We start from the raw sequence: 18555 nt of genomic DNA on the forward strand, positions 1-18555 counted from the left end.
TTTCTTGACATCATGATATACAGAAGGCCGGATGGCAGCCTAGGCCATAGGGTATACAGGAAACCAACACATACAGATTTATATCTGAACGCAAACAGTTTCCATCACAAAGCTCAACGGCTTGGAGTTCTCAACACTTTAGCACATACAGTATTCTCCATCTCCGACAAGGATTGTTTAATAGAGGAACTTAATCACCTTCGCAGTACCATGCTACAGAATGGATACTCAATGCGAGATATAAATATGGCCCTGAAAAGGACCAGAACCAAGGACACTGACAACAAGGACAAAAGTGCAGAAGAAACTGTGAATGAAGAACGGAAGAACACAATCTGCCTCCCATATACCGGGAACACTTCTGGAAAGCTCAGCACAGATACAACATCAGGATAATACACAAACCTCCAGCAAAAATAAAAAACTTAATACGACCAACCAAAGACGACCTGGACCTCCGAACTCCTGGAGTTTACCGCATTCCATGTGAATGTGGTAAGTCATATATTGGACAAACAGGACGAACCATTGAAGCCAGGTGCAAAGAACACAACAGTTACATCAGACTAAACCAACCAGAAAAATCCGGACTGGCTAAACATAGCATCTAACAGCAACATAAGATTTTGTTCACAGATGCCGAAATAAAAGCAAAATGCTCAAGAGTTTGAGACAGGAGGATAAAAGAAGCCGTTGCAATCACACAAGAAAAAACGAACCTTAACAGAGACACAGGATTCCAACTGATTAAAACATGGACACCAATCAGAAGAGGTCAATCATACATACATGACTATATATATTCCATACACTCTATTGCACCATCATATTCGCCTGAAGATGAGGACGATGTCAGCCCTTGAAACGTCGCAAGATATAACAATATTTACCTGGCTGCTAGCCCGAGAAGACCTGTTCACAATACGTCGCCAGGAAAGCTTCAATAAATATTGATATATATTGGCAAAATGTATCGACTGCCTACGTAGCTTCCAACATTAGCTTGGACTGGACTTTGTTGGTGATATCAATTTAGGTCATTCCATTTACAAAAACATAACTTTCTCTTGGGTTGGTAACACTGTCCATCAGGTGATGTTCGACAATACACGGGCAGGTGTCCTCCTTTCTCTAATTGCTTCGTGCAAAGTTTCGTTTCTCTGTCTCTTTTGGTTTTACCGTTATCATGGTTGGACATCCTAAATTACATTATAATATGGAAACGTCATTTCATGACTTTGTCGTCAAGTCGGCACGAGTTAACGTTCTCTTAGGAAGCTGCTATTTCACTAATGTGTGTTTATGTCCACACAGAATACATTTTACGGGTCTGTGTATTGTACCACGAAATTACCGTATGTAAGGGTCACCCTAATATATATACATTATGTATTTCTAATACAGCAGTTTTTTGGCGAGAGAGGGCCGAGTTTGATTCCCAGAGGAAGTCATGTGGTTCGGATCATATGTATAATGTTTATAGCAGCAGGCTTAAAAGTTCTATTCAATAGTTAGCACAATTTCACAAAACTGATTTTACATTGTCGTTACGAAAAATCTACTGTAAAACAGTGAAAAGAAGTTAAAAAGAAAAGTTGTTCGAGTACAAGCAGAGTTAAGTGATTTAAATCAGCTTTATTTAATTCATGACAAACTTTTTCTTCTTTAATAAACGAACTCGATTTTTTTTCTTTCTTCTAGACACCTTTGCGTAATGCATCAAATGTTATGAAGATGCGACAAGAGATAGAACATTCAGGTGAGATAGGTTAAACTTATGTGTTACACTTACTTGGTAATGACGCATGGTCAATGTGCTCTAATTTAAAAGAACACACAATTACTATTGTAAAACACTTCCAAGTGTAATCACTTTCCGAGTGCCGTATATAGAGAAGATAGGAAACCAACACTTGCTCTTCTAACAAAGATGCATTCGATTCCTGGTGGGGACACTCGGTCGAAAAAGTGTAACAGCTTTTTTTTGAGTGAGGTTTCTCCTGGGTTTTCCCCCATTCACACCAGGCAAATGCCGGGATGGTACCTGACATAATGGTTTCAGGCCACTTCTTTCCTTCCCTTTCACCGGATAGTGTGTTCGCCGAGGGACGTCATCCCTCATATACGTGACACGCTAAATGGCCTTTGATGACGACAGCCCAGAACTCTAATTCCTTCCTTCTAACAGAAATGTGGTACAACAGTTTTATAGATTATTTGGAACACCATGTTAAACAGTTAGTTTTCATTTTAAAAAATCACAGACCTGAGTACAAGAGATTTACAACAACAAGAGTTTAAACCACGTTCATGTTCAACTGGGAACATGCATCTAGTGCACGATAATATTCTGAGAGGAGACAGATCCATTCGAGTTATCCTAAACTATTGATGAAGACGAAAATGTTTGCTGAAACAGTATAGTACAATTTAAAAGTAGTAAGTAATTGTTTTGACAAATTACACAATAATCAATTTATATCTTTAAACCAGTTGAGAATGCTCGAAGAGCATTGCCAGAACAAACTTAAAAAGAATTAATTTTGAATCAGTAACTAATGACGCAATAATTGAATCAATAACTAATGACGCAATAATTATTGAATCAATAACTGGTATTGGTATTGAATCAATATTGGTATTGATCAACACCAATATCATCTCTCTATGACTTACGGTTCGCCCTTTAATTTAAATTTATAACTACAACTTAACCATCACTACTTCTTCCCTTCAACCCCCTCGTAATCCTTAAATCTCTCGAAATCGGAAATTTTTTGGCCAGTATCTCGGGAATGGTACGAGTGACGCGAAAATTCCATCACTTTTTCCAGTTAGTTTCAGATGCTTTATCGAATGGAGGGCTCAAAATTGAAAAATTCACAAACAAACAGACAGACAGACACAGACAGACAAACAAACACAGACAGACATAGAGAATTCAGTAACGAACCTTTGAAGTTCGTTGATAAATATGAGATCTAAAATTACACATGATTCATATACCTAGATATTTTCTGTGTGCTTCTTATTGTATCAATTTATGAATATCTGATTCACAAAAATAAATAAATAGAAATTAAGACTGGTTGCATACATTAACAAAGATATAGTAAATTCTGTGCACATAACAGTACTCTTTACTTCGTATAGTGAACAAAATGCCATCGATTTTACTCTAAAAAACCTAATAGACTATATTGATATAATTAGGGATGCATCTTTAGTGATCTTACGCAAAGAGCACACTGTTAGTAAACAAAGTAATTTTTTTTTACCTCAATCTCCTTTATGCAAATTTGAGATGTTGTACCTATACTTAATATAAACTTCTTTAATATCGTCTGAGTAACTATAAATATCCTCATTACCTCTTTTAGATACTACTGACTGAAAAAGAACTAAATATCCTTCCTTCGGGGTTGAAAAGTGACCTTTTGAAAGCAGACGGTACTTTATCAAGACACTGTTTATTTCTCTCTCTCCCACGTAATAACAATAAAAATCCAGTTTTAAATCAGAGTGAAAGGCATGAAATTTACTACGTTATAACTGTAGATAGTATAGCAATTTTATTAGAGAAACAATGCATATTATTATTACTTAAAGAGTTTAAAAATTAGGACTCAAAGGAAGTAAAATACTTATAAAAAAAAGAATGCAACATTACCTCAGTAACCTTAATAACAGCTAACTCAAAATCAAACACTGGCAAAATAACTCCTTTTAGGTACGATTCAGAAGAATTCCAGTGGGGTATGGTGTCTAGAAAGATCTGGCAGACTTTCTGTATGATCATTTGTCGTTTTTGTAGTTTTTTTCTTTTCAATCTGCATGAGAGCATCACCTTCCACAGTGCAAGAGTGCCACCATCGAGAGAAGAATTCGCATCCGTTAGGTTCAAAGAAGCCTAAAAATAACAAATTTCAAAAGAACCAGAACAACCATAAACAAAAACAGATAATGTTTTGTATATATTACTATAACAAATGCAATTTTAAAATAAAACTATGAACTCGTTGTAGTGAGACGTTCGCTGGAGCTGCCCATAAAATTTTCCACCCATAGAGCCAGGTTTACCTAGTTAAAAGATATGTATATTCCCTTTAACAGTTCCCTACATAAGATCTACGAAAATGTGAAAAAAAAAAAAAAAAAACTGACAAAAGCATTTCTTACGAGCAAATCCTTTATAAATTTTATTCATCTTTAAAACACCATTGAATTACTGCCTTTCGAAAATAGCAACGTGAGTATTCGAATATAAAAAATGAACAAGCGATAAGATAATTAAACATATATAGAAGGCAAATATTCTCTACACAGTCACTATGATCTCATTAAAATTATATTCTAGATAATCTACCACGCTTTCCTGTGCATTTTTCAATTTGCTCACAAACTTTACTATGTAACTTACCGTTCTCTCAAGTAAATCATCTGCTATCACAGAAAACTCCTGATACGTTGACTTGTTGAACAATGCATTTAGGTAAGGAACTTCTGGTCCAGAGCGTTCCGCGCACACTATCCATACATTAGAAATGAAGTCTTCTGGCAAACTATCTTTAAACATATTTCTGTGCCTTAGCAATGTCGTAATTAATTTTATCGCAACACCAGTAGCGTCTTCGTCTTGGTTTCTTAAAACATCTAAGGCGTATTTTATAAATTTTCCCACATGAACAGAAGCCTTCTCTAGTTTCTTTATTCTCTTTCGTGCACATAATCTTTCTACGATTAGTCCGTAGCCTTCCAGTAATGATAAGTTCATGTCTGTAGATTTTGATACCCTCAACAGCTCTCGAACACTTCGTTTCAGAATACTTTTTAGGAGTCTCTTTGTGTCCTGTGAACGTTTCTTACACACTCCTGGCTGAAAAGAAAAGTAACATATTTCAACTATGAACTGAAAAATAGAAATAGAAATAGGACAGTGGTGGTTTGGTTGGATGCTCGAGAATTTAATGTCTTATTCCAGGATTGAGGTTGTATAAGATATGAACTACAGCTTAACATGGAATCACATGAGCTTTTACAGGAAATCGAACCCGGGTCTTCCGCAACAAAGATGTGTACGTTAACCATACAGCTACGAAGGAAGAAATAACAATATTCACTAATTCTAGGACTTATGGAACCCGGAGGTTCAATGTCGAATTAATAAAAACTCCCCATTAACTTCTCTCCTTAACCAACTGGATCCAGTTTCCACTTTATATTGCTATTTCTACAAGATCCATCCTAATATTGTCCTTCCATCTACGCTTAGGTCTTCCTAATGGTCTTTCTCTGACTGGATTTCCAGTAAAATTTTGAAAGCGTTCCTACTTTTTTCCATCCTGGCCACATGACCTGTCCATCTGACTCCCCTAAACTTAATGACCTTAATAATGTTAGACCACGTTTCCACTTTAAATGAATCTTATAGCTGTCATAAAAAAAATCTTGAAACCCTACCATATTTCACCGTGTACACATAGTCTTGTAAGGGTCATAAAACATTTTTTCCATGTTGCAAAGAGTCGAACAGTGTCCAACTTTCTGGGACGTCTTGCTTGCTACCTGCTATCGCCCTCCCGCTGACATAAAGGAAAAACCAGTTTCGCCGCTTCCGAAACAACGGATTCTTTTGGACAAGAAGGGGGAATGCGCCAAAATCCACGTTTTTAATGAGGAGGTTAATTGTTTGTCCACTGAAGTGCGGTGCTGCAAAGGTGGTGATACCTTTCTTGTTTACAAGAAGTTGTAAAGTCTAAACAGTAGATAGAAAGATCGGGTAGCAAGGTTTTTTTTTTTTTTTTTTTTTTTTTTTTTTTTTTTTTTTTTTTTTTTTGACAGCTACAAGATTCATGTAAAATGGAAACGTGGTCTTAGGTAAAGTGTATAAATTATACAGTTCCTCGTTATGGAATTTCTGCCATTCCTCATTTCCGTTCCTCATAGGTCCAAATATTCACCTCAGGATTTTATTCTGAAACACGTTCAGTCTGCACTTTTCCCCCATAAGAAATAATAATATCAACAGAGTTAATGGTATAAAATCAAGCAGTAATATGACAGAGATCTCACTGAACAGCGTTACACGTACGTATTTATAAAATAATTACTTTGTTGGTCAAAACATGGACGCTCATTCGTACAGCTCTCACCTCTGCTACAAGAAGTTGTAGGTTCAACATCAGACATGTAAGCTTATGTAAGACAACATAGTGTCAGTGGAATTTTCCTTTACTTCTTCATTTTAATAAATTTTCTCATCTTCATCTGCTTATATTCACCATGTGACTTCTTTAGCCTATTAGGCAAAACGAAGGATGTTTAAAGCTTCATTTTACTTCCTTGTTTGAATAACAGTTTTCTCTGTTCAGTTAATTCTTAAAACTCTTCATTTCTCTTAATAGATGCAAATACAAGATTTAACAAATATGAACACTATTTTTTCCTCATTTTCTTAATAGAACTGAAGCAAGTACAACAATAGCTATATAATTTTTAGAAGAAATGCATATCAACTGCACGTTAGACAGAAGGGATATATTTTCAGAAAGAAAGCTGCTGAAAGCATTAAGTCAAAAGTAAACGGTCTTACAAGATAAAATAAATAAATAAATAAATAAACAAATAAACACGGGAAAGAAAATAAAAGAGCTGACGACATTCGCACACCGGAATGTAGACATGTAATCTCCACTCTATATTCAGAATGTTCTGATATGAATTTTAATTTCAAACACAATCAGAAAGGCAAACTCATATCAATTAATAGAAGAAAATTTCTTTTCTTGTCTGTACTCTTAAGAGAAACGTGTTAAACAAAACAAACAAAAAAAAAAATCTTTTGTCTATCGAAATATACTGGAAAAGTGATTACAATGTCTTGCAGATAGTAAAACTTAAGGTATGAAACAAAGCCTAGATTTAGGAAACATTCTACTGACCTGTCGATCACCAGCGCGAATAGTAAATTAAGTAAATAAGGCTTTATTTTTCACAGACTAACAGAATTGTATTAAAAATTTATTATACTCACCTTAGTTATAGCACGGAGAAATATCGTGCACATTTCCACACCTACTTCTGAATGACCACTGCTCAAAGATTCAATTACATAATCGATGGTTACCTGAAGCTCTTCTGTTGATTTGTCATTGTTTAAAGCCAAATCTACTAATTTCTGTAGGAGAAACACTCTTTTTCTTCTATTTAAGTGTTGCACACATTTAATTGAAAGAAACCAAATCAATAAATAACCTACATGAATTTTATTTAGAACTAGCAAACTATTGGAAGCATCCATCAACTGTATTAATAATTCACACAAAACGGAAGTAGCTTTCAACCCTTCTTTTGTGTGTGAAACTGACTCTAAATTTATTGCAACTGCTAACCAGCCAAGATACAAAACAGTCTTCGTATTTTCAGTACAATAAGTAAATGGAATAGCACTCAACACTTCGACATATTTCAGAATAACGTCTGCATTGTATAGCACACCATTTGTTGCTCGAATTCTACTGGTATCACAAAGCACTTCATTTATACTATGTACCATGTCATCAGTAACAGAATTAAACATATTCAGTTCACTTTCATTGACACTAGAACTATCTGATACTGCTACAACAAGCGAACTGTTATCCCATAGTTGAGAAAGTACTTTTTTTCCAATTGAACAAGACACTTCACAATCAGCCTTTCTCTTCACTTTGCTAAATACCTTTTTTACTTCAGAGAAAATTACACATATAATACCAGAATGCAAAAGTTTACTCTCTTTAAAAGAAGAGTCATGTACTACTGAACACCAATGACTTATTGGTTTTGTCACAAGATCACACACTATATATTCTGATAATGTTATTAGCTGGTTAGTATCAAGTGATGGAATCACGAGCTGTATATTTTCTGCAATTATTCGGTCAGTTTCTTGTATATTTAGAAGCAAATACTTAACTACTGCTACGCAACTCTCATTTTGTAATGGTAAGTTTTCACTGTCGAACAGCAACATAGCTCGTAACTTCTGAAGAATCAGCTTATTCTGAAATAGAAGAAATATATGTAAACATTAAACCGCATGCAAGAATATCTCATATACTACAGTACAGGGTGAGCGAGAAGTCAACATCCCCCTGAAGATAGTGAAATACTGATTGGGTTGACATCGCGTTAACTATTTGTTTGGTCCTTATTTTCCAAGTAAGGTGTGTCTTATTTAAAGAACCAGACACATGACTAATACCATGGCTTCAAGGGAACAGATATTGGTGCAACTGAATAGAACATCTCCAAACATTGCACTCTAGCAGCATTTTTCTGAGTAAATATCCAGGTCGCTGGAATGGAAGAGGTATAAGAACGTCCAAGTCATTCCAACAGAACAATTAATTATATGAACTGTTAAGGAATAAGTATCTGCGCGTCGCTGCACAACAAAGAACTGTAGTAGTGCTGTGAAAGTGGCTTTTTCCTTTATCATAACCAAACACACCTTGTTCCATGTTAAACAAAACTTAGTAGTACCTTGTTCTGTGGAAAGCACGAAGGTATAACACCTACTGGATTACCAACAGTCAGAGGTATGATGATTTCTCGCCCATTCTATACAAAGAGTATATGAATAATAATGATTCAAATTTTACACAAATTAGATATAAATGATCTAAGATATGATCACTTGAAAAATTATGTAGTCGATTAACTTACAGTAGTTACCACCAAATATAAAAAGAGAAAATATGGGTATCGCACCAAACATTCTCGCTCCAATTACAGTATATCATGATATGCTGCAATTATTGCTGAAATATCAGATTGTGTAAAAAGTACTGAGCATTTAGAGGTTAAAACGGAGAATACATTTATTGGATTTGAAAATAGCGATATGAAACCACATATGCACCATTTTGTCTATGATCTGCCATTCTTCTGGCAACATCATAATCCAATTGCTATAGAACTTTCGTGGTTTCTGATCAAAAATTGACACGTGGTTTTCAGAGACCTTTTTTGAAACTAACTTAACACCACTACGGGAGTTCTGCAGAGTTCGAAATAAATTATAGTCTGATGATGCTGGGGCATACATTGGATGCATTTAAACCTTCCGGCCAAGTACTCTCAATATGACGGATTGTTAACGATGTATGCGAATTGGCGTTGTCAGCGTATAAAACACCCTTTTGTTGACCAGTTTCAGCTCTTTCCTTTGACTTGCTAGATGCACTAGCGCTAATTGTCTACAGTACAGATCTGAATTCATCGTTCTGTCCGGCGGTAACAGATTGTGATGCACGATGCTCTTTTAGAATACCTGATATTTATTTGAGAAATATGAACAAAGTTATACTTTTGGAGAACTTTGTCCGAAAAAGACTCACCCTCAAAAGTAAACTACCCTTTATGGACTTTTTCAAGGGAAATAATTTATGCCATATATTAGGGTTATTAATGAAATATTGTTGATATCAACAAAATCGCATGAGTCGTATTTGAGGAAACTGCAAAAAAAAAGAAAACTACCTCTTGTGGATATTTTCGTGGGAAATTACTTACGAAGCATCATACGCTTATTAATAAAATATGAACAAAACCGTCTGAGCCGTTTTTGAGAAAATCGTCCAGAAATAAACTTATCCCCAACAATAAACTGCTCCTTGTGGATATATTCATGAGAAGTGACTTATCTCGTATTGTAAGGTTATTAATATAAACATTTATTTATGGTATATGAACAAATCGCCTGTCATTTTTGAGAAAATCGTCCAGAAAGAACCACTACCCTTCTGGCTTTTTCCCAGAAAAATAACCTATACCGTATCACAGGGTTCGTAATGAAACATGGATTCATGTAATATAAACAACTCCGTTTGAGAATATCGCACTTTGCATTACATTTCTTTAATTTTACTTTAGTTTTTATTTTATTTATTATTATTACTTATTTTATTTGTATATTTGAAGCTTTTTCCTCGAGATAGAATTCTGACTAGATGCGAATTAGGGGAAACGGTTCACCATGTGCTCGCTTCCAGTTGTTAGAGGTTCAAATCTGAAAGTACGGCACCTCAGAGACAGAGAAAGTAGTAGCTTCCATTCTTCATATCTTCAGTGCTGCATAAAAACAAAGCATCACACACACTAAAAAAAACTAACTAACTCTATGGCCTATGGAACCCGGAGGTTCAATGCTGCGTTCACAAAAGCTCTCCACTGACTTCTATCCTTAGCTAACTGCATCTAGTTTCTACTCTGTATTCCAATCTCTGCGAGATCCATCCATCCGAGCATCACACACACACACACATACAAACTGAAATGTACAAAATTCTCGTTCTGTGCATGAGTAAGCATGCAGGGTGACTGGGTGAGCTGCTTAATTTGTGACCGTAAGTTGCTTTAGATTAAATTCTCTTATTCTCTCGTATTATTTGCAATATTATATAAAATCATGATTCAAAGCCGATGATTATCTCTTCCCATATCCACAAGTCAATACCAGACATCTGAGCAACGACGGCAACTATTGACAATGTTTAACGAATATTTGGATAGACAAACTGTTGACATACAGTTCTCACAGAACTTGCTTTGTTCACGGTGATGAACTACAGAACTCCTGGGAAAACAACATCGGCGAAGAATAGTAGTAGTCGGAAGAAAAGTCAAAGTGACAGGATCGCTAAGCACTGACGATGATTACTACCAAAGACCCTAGCGCAAATGCGACAAAGTGACTGCGGAACTCAATCACTAGAAGGGCCTACACCGACAATCAAAGTTCGTAGCGAGTTTCACGACTTCAATATATAAAGTCGAGTTACAATATCTAAACTGCTGATTATAGCCAACAATAGTCTACTGGGAGAAAACTCAATGCCTAGAACGTGCAAAATGGACTTGACTTCAGATGACTGGAAACACGTATGGTTAGGTGAGGTGTGTCTATGAAAAGAACAGTTTGTCTTCTATATGCAGAAGCCTGTAGTCACTTCTGGAGCTTACGACTCCGGAGCAAATATACCCCGCTGATAAAACTTAGTGCTGAACTACATAAGGAATGGTACAATATTAATGACTTCTACGCTTCCATTTCACGGTGAATCAACAATTTAACTCAGGGATGCAAATAACCACTCGCCCACTCTCGCCCCGGACGAGTGGTTCATCGGTGCGGGCAAGTATTTAATATCATACCGAAACTAAATAAATGATTTCTATTGTGGAATGTGGGCTAGTAGCTTTATTTCTTGGGCTAGTAAAATTTTGTTATTTATTTCCATCCCTGCGTTAACTATAATCCCACGCCGTATTAAGCAAGTGTTGCAATTTCGTCAGGTGTTTCCATTATTCTAATCTGTATGTAGCCAATAAAATGTATGCTTTTCCATAGAACACAAGGTGTTAGTCAATAGATTACAAGTCTGGTACGAGTGTTGGGAAGGGAAGATCTTCAACTTTCAAGATTTACCTGTGCAATCATTTATCTTACAATGTAGCACACTTTTTCTTTAGATAAAGTGAATGATGGATACATTAGAACACATCTTTTCTGTACTGCAACTAAAAAGCAGAAGAAACGCTTTCAATATCTATAACAGAAACTTGAAAGTAGTTTTCTTTTCTTTCCTCTAAATAAGAAAAAAAAAAAAAAAAAAACTTCCTTATCAATAAGTCTTTTTAAGTTGTAATCTGGATCTTGTGATTTAAGTGGATCCTTGTACAATCGTTATTTATTTATTTTATTCCCTTTTGAGTTTTACTCTTTACGTCAAAGGAGAGGAAGAGAAATTAGTGATGGTAATGAAAGGCGACAAGACAGCACTAAACCTTCATGTCGTTGAGTAGGATTCGGATCCTTAACATGCAGATCTTGCATTGCCAGCCTAATGCTTTAGACCTCTCGACCATTTAAATCAGCTTTTGTAACTAAGCTTAAATAAAAATGTAGGGGAAAAAAAGTTATACCGGTATTTCATTTATTAAAATTGTATTTTTACATGTTTTAAAACCCATGATAATGACAAATGTAATTGCTCACTTCTGGGTGTATCACAAACATTTAATTCACTTCCTGATTTATCTTGAACGTAAAACCATGACATCATTAATCAACAAACAGCCTCGCTGATTGCAGTGACGTATACGTAGAGAATTATACGACAAATACTCAGCGATTTTAAACTACTACTGTGTTTAATGTTCTAAACAGATTAGTTTAACAAACAACCTTAACAAGTATTAGGCTGAAAGAAAATTTCAAAGTTATACTAATTAGAAGAGTTTAGGGTGATTCTTTTCAACATACCAATGTATCTTTACATGGCTGACGTCCAAAATTTCGTATTCTTTCGGTTAAAAGATACCACTCATCGGAGGACAAATAAGAGTGCAGGTAAGCTAGATTTGCAGAGTTTGTATCAACGGGTAAGACTGGAGATGACTCAGGATACAGGTCATTGTAATGCAGAAGTAAAATATGCAGTTCACCCCACGAATATGCTAACTTCAAAAAGGGCTCCATTGTATTTGGATTCTGTAAATTAAAAGATACACTATATTACCTTATTGCTCTAAAAATTTAGTGCTACTACCTGTAGTTCAAATTATGATAAAACTCCAAAATAAACAATTTGAGAATCTTTTTTATATATTATCCACAATATCCACATGAATCTGCTACCTTTGATTAATTTGTTTGTGTCAACCCATTCATTATCAACCAAAATAAATAAATAGAACATTGTATTTATAGAAAAGATATAACTATGTTTATACATGCACAAACATTGCGACGATTCGTTTTAGTATTTTGTTAATCTAATAATTTTTGTAAATAGTTATACTCTGGGTGGCATGGCAGTATCTTGTCAGTTAACAACAACGAGCATCTTTATATTGATTTACACAAACAACATGTTGAAAAATAAATTACATAAAACTGAACACTTCAGTATATTAAACCCTTTTTTGTTTTGAGGCTCATGAAATTCTTAATTTTTACTATACTTCTTTATTATCATCATTAACAACACAATTATACAGGGTGGCCTAAAAGTTGGTATACAACTCTGCATTGATCAAGTATAACATTCTAGCTTATAGGTTTATTTGCTTCTTCTGTTCCGAGTTTAAGATATAAGTAAAAAGACATTAAGAACAAATAATAAAGAAACTAAGTCTACCTGATGGATAACAATAAGAAATGATATAAAAAGGAATGAGTTGATCAGTACGGGACTGTATACCTACTTTTGGACCACTCTGTATATACAGAAAATGTTACAGGTACTAAAAAGAAACTAAACTAGTCTTTTAAATACTAAAAAATGTAATTTGTGTTCTAAATTGAAATAGTAGAAGGATCTAAATACAATGCATAGTTTTGTCTTTCTTTTTTAAATCATCTTCGAAACGTAAGAATCTTATCAGGAACTTATGCCACGGATGGCTGCCAGCAGCATGTAAAACTAGATACAATTTCAACTCAAGAATAATATACTTTATCAACAGAAACAAAAATAAGTTGATTCACCACTTGAAGATGATTTAAACTAAGATGACTGAAGCGATAAAAGTATAAGAGAAGCAGCCAAATGTATGGAGCTATTGGGAGATGAAATTTGTGTTCCTGAGTTTGTTTCTTTCTTTCTCTCTCTTCATGTAAATGTATTGTACATTTTGCAATAAAATATTAAAGTCCTAATTGTATTTGTTAGATCCATTTCTGATAGTCAAGCAAATACTGACAAATATGTGCGTCTCCACATGAAATGAACTGACGACCAGTACCACCAATAAATAATAAATACAATTTAAAAACTTCCTGGACATAAATTCGGTAGAGTATAATACAAACGAAGCTTTTGACATTACAATTATTCAAACAAGAGATAAGTTGAATAAGTGCTCCAAGCATCTCCAGTTGTGAAATGCATACAAATTCAATTGAATTCATCTTCTAAACATTCCTACCCAACAATGATTAAGAGCTGTTTCCTTTTTCTACCCACTGATACTGTGATCAATATGCTGGGACCTTCGATCTACGATCAACACACCCTCTAGATATTCTGTGATATGAGTTTCCTTAGAATCGATGTATACAGTATTCTTAGATGTATTTTCATAAGTGAATATATATCACGAGTTCTTTAGTATTCCACAACAAGCATGAGAACTTATTTAAACATCATTTTTGGATTAATTAAAACGGAAATTTTGAAGGGAATATTGATATAGAAAAAAAATGAAGTTTTCGTGCGGTTTAGATAAATCCAATATGTATGTATCAAGAATACCCTTTAGCACATTTGTTTATTTCAGTTAATAATTTCAGACGGTTACCTACGTGCAAGTTTTTGTCTTATAAAGTAATAATTTTCGTTTTCAAGTGCACGAAGGGCACATTTAGATAGCGCACATTCAGTTGGGTGGCTAGTGTACTGACTCCCACGATAATTCTACCTGGCTTTCTTGATTCACAATCCGCTACTTATTAATTGAAATTGCTCCCTAACTGCTTCACAATTATCAATGTCTAAGTTATTGCGTATGTCTACCACAAATCCAACCTGAGATCCACCCGCAACAATAGGTAAGCAAGCTAGCCATTCAGAACACGGAAGTACAATGTCATATTTATTTACCGTTTTTACAAGTAATATAATCTATAACAATCATCATACATTAATCTATTACAGTGATTCCCAACCCAGGATAGTAATACGTCTACTTTTTCCCGTCAGACGTCATTACAGTTCTCGCGAGAGGTCGGCAAGAAAAGTCCGTCATGGCCAGACCTGTTGAAGACAGCTGGGCAACACGAATGAAAAAAGTGCTTAGTTAAGACATTTTATTACACAAGACATCATTATAAAATGATCACAGAATACAGAGGTTCTTATTTAAAACTGTATTTAAAGTTATTTACATCTTTAGCAGCACCAGTATTACCATGTAACTGTTCGATTTTACTCAAAATTACCTTCGCAAATTTCGGTGAATTTATTCGTCAGAGGAAGTGTAAAATGAAATGAAATCTTTAAGTTTTACGTCCCACGTTTATGCCGGCTAGGCTAAAGGAGACGGTGATGATAAGAAATGAAAGAAAATGGTGGAATGAAGGAAGTGTGAGGAAACAAGAGAGCCTCACGAAAATCCACGCACACGGTGTTTGTCCACCATAAAAGTGGGCTTGACGCGAGCTTGGACTAAGGACCCCACGCACCTGAGGTGAATGCTCTACCACTGAGCCACCGCGGCCCTGAGGAAGTGTAATTTGTCATATTGATGTACTCTTTTTCTAAGTTGTCTGCTAAGAACTGTTCCCCTCTGGTGGTGGAATATGAAATATCGGAAGTGAAAAACGACAGTGGCGTTGGCAAGAAAACAAACGCTGAACTACTATTACTCATCAGTATTGAAAAGAACAGAATGGACTAGCCTAGAACGTTCTTTTAGAAGTTTAACTTCGTGTCAAGGTAAATTCATTGAGTATTGACCCGAAAACTCTTTAAAATACAATGTGCTGGATATTTTACTTCGTAGTCCTGTGAAAAAGTAAACACATGTTAAGGTCCTTGTGATGCAACATGGTTAATAACTAACAATAATTAGTAAATGAAGTAATTAATTAGATGTCGAGATTATAAACCTTCTCGAAGCTTTCGTTGCTAAAGTGCTACTCGTCAAGGAGTTCGACAGGAAACAAAGAGGTGTGTGTGTAAAACATGAGAGAAGATAGGCATCATGTGTTGGTATTAGTCACAAGATCTTAAAAGTTCTCAAAATTAATTACACTGGCCGACGTCAGTTTAGTTACAGAAAGGAAACCTCTGATTCTGACTAATTTCAGGATGCTGAATTCGAAATTGATAGCCGTTTTACTACATTAGCTCGTATTTTGGCGTTATGCATTGTTGCCAATTTTACCATTTTGTAGGGACGGCTTCAGTTGTCATCGAAGTAACCGGTCTGACAATGCTATTTGAGTAAGAAATAAATTAGATTTCACTCAGCTGGCAACAGATAGGACCCCCTTGTTGTTGCCATATATATATATATATATATAAAACAATGAATATCAGAAGGATGGGGATGATTGAAATGCTTGACACTTGTGTTCCTCCCCCTCCTTTGTTTGTTTGTTAGACCACTGACTGACTGAAACCGGTTTAAAAAATAGGGTCTATGTGGCAACAATGAGCGGCACGATGACGCGGGTGAAAAAAGCGCCGTTATTGCGTGGCTCAGTCTTCCTCATATGTATTGCAGTAAGTAATCTCATAAGTGTATAAGTATTTTGTCGGGAGAATTGACTTGGAATTTTTACGTCAGTAACTTCAGTTTTATATTACCGTATTTTTAGAACTGTTTGCCTGTGTTTTCAGTATCTTTTAGTGATTTTATGGAATAAGTGGTTGTGCTGTTGCTCTAAGTTTCGCTTTCCTGTGCAAAATGTCAAGTTCTTCCCGCAGAGGATGTAAAAACTCAACGGACAGATTTTGTTATATCTGTGGCATATTTATGGTTAAGTCGCAGATTACATCGATAAATGATGACGTTAGGAAAGCATATTATTTTTATTTTGGCTGCAAGATCGGTGATCAAGATAAAAGCTGGGCCCCTCATGTGTGTTGTTTGATGTGTTATGCGACTCTGACTGCCTGGCTTAAAGGAACCAAACGAAGGATGCCTTTTGTTGTTCAGATGATATGGAGAGAACCCCAGAATCATTTCTGTATGACGAATACAGCAGGAAGTAACAAGAAGAAACAACGTGCCATCGAATACCTAAACTTGCAATCCGCGATCAGACCAGTGTCCCTTGGAGAAAATTTACCTGTACCTACTCCTCCGAAAAATTGGGAAACTATCGATATTACAGCGCCTACAGGAAGCGATGAGGACATCAACTCAATATCTGCAGATAATGATCCGAGAGACAGTTCCTTCCACGTAAAAGATGAGCCTCACTTCATCCTACAACATGAGTTGAATGATTTAGTGAGAGAGTTACAACTTTCGAAAGAGAAAGCTCAACTTTTAGGTGCTAGACTCAAAGAGTGGAATTTACTGGCTCCTGGAACTACTTACACTCACTACAGGAAAAAGGAACGAGCCCTTTTCAGAATACTACAGAATGGAAGGTTCCCTTTGCGCATGCACGGACATCAATGGCCTGATGAATGAATTAGAAATTCAACATGATCCATTTGATTGGCGTATTTTCATAGATTCGTCTAAGTACAGTCTGAAAGCAGTTTTACTTCATAATGGAAATAAGCTGCCGTCTATTCCTGTGGCACACTCTGTTTCGATGAAAGAGACTTACGAGAATCTCGCACTCATTTTAAATCGTATTAACTACAAAGAATATGGTTGACAAATTTGCGGAGATTTGAAAGTTATTGCAATATTACTTGGTCTGCAAGGTGGATTTACAAAGTACTGTTGTTTTTTGTGTCTATGGGACTCAAGAGCCACAGGAAAACATTTTTCACAAAGACTGCCCCCCCCCCCCCCCCCCCCCCAGAGAGACATTTAAGCCCGTACCAACAGTGTCAAGTAAGAGCCTCTGATCGATCCAGCTAAAGTGCTGCTTCCACCTCTTCATATTGCCTCATGAAGAATTTCGTAAAAGCTATGGACAAAGAAGGTGAAGGTTTAAGTATCTTAGACAGCGTTTTCCAAAACTAAGTGATGGTAAATTAAAAGGAGTTTTCACAGCACCTTATATTCGCAAACTTACCCATGACGAATTATTTGAACAGAGTTTAAACGACAAAGGGTTAAATGCCTGGCGTGCTTTTGTTCAAGTTGTAAAAGGTTTTATGCGCAAAACTAAAGGTCAAACTACAAGGCTCTGGTGCAGCAACTTCTGGTCGCATATGAAGCTCTGGGATGTCGCATGTCTTTGAAAATCCACTTTCTGCACTCCCACCTCAACTTCTTTCCAGAAAATCTTACAGATGTAAGCGACGAAATGGGAGAACGGTTTCACCAGGATATAAGAACGATGGAAACTCGATATCAAGGACGTTGGGACCTTGCAATGATGGAGGACTATTGTTGGTCGGTGAAGAGAGAGGACCCAACATTTCATAAAAGAAAAAAAGTACAGCAGATGGTGTTATTTGCATCTCTAAACATTAGACTTTATAAATTACTCGGTGTATGTAAATGCTAATAGGCCTACACTAACAGGATATATATAGTTTTTTTTTAATGCTAATACACAAACAGAATATATGTTTTTTTAACTGGTTTGATTCAATAAATTAATTTTAAGAATTTTTAAAACTGAATGTCGTTCTTGACCAACTGTCGAAATGAAGTTGATTCCCAATCGGCACGCAAACAGCTCATTGGCCGGTACACTTCATGATAGCTAATTTACCCTATTATGGTAAATCTGGCAACTATGCGCTACACAAAAATGCGAGCTAATGTAGTAAAATGGATATCACATTCATATTCAGGGACCTAAAATTAGTCAGAATCAGTGAGTTTTGTTTCTGTAACTTTTCAAAAGTTTAAAAACTTCGGCCT

General features: G+C 35.7%; 1 protein-coding gene across 1 annotated transcript in view; it reads right to left on the reverse strand.

Annotated features, from left to right (window-relative positions):
• Positions 1 to 18555, reverse strand: part of LOC145660598 (uncharacterized) — an 82967-nt gene that overhangs the window by 25257 nt on the left and 39155 nt on the right. The window contains exons 5-8 of the mRNA XM_081725860.1: positions 12311 to 12538; positions 7034 to 8044; positions 4421 to 4876; positions 3671 to 3910 (exon numbers count right to left, since the gene is read on the reverse strand). Coding sequence (XP_081581986.1) covers positions 3671 to 3910; positions 4421 to 4876; positions 7034 to 8044; positions 12311 to 12538 — 1935 coding nt within the window. The remainder of the gene's footprint in view (positions 1 to 3670; positions 3911 to 4420; positions 4877 to 7033; positions 8045 to 12310; positions 12539 to 18555) is intronic.

The sequence above is a fragment of the Thermobia domestica genome, chromosome 9 (assembly GCF_964235325.1).
Source record: "Thermobia domestica chromosome 9, izTheDome1.hap1.1, whole genome shotgun sequence".
Lineage (NCBI taxonomy): Eukaryota > Metazoa > Arthropoda > Insecta > Zygentoma > Lepismatidae > Thermobia > Thermobia domestica.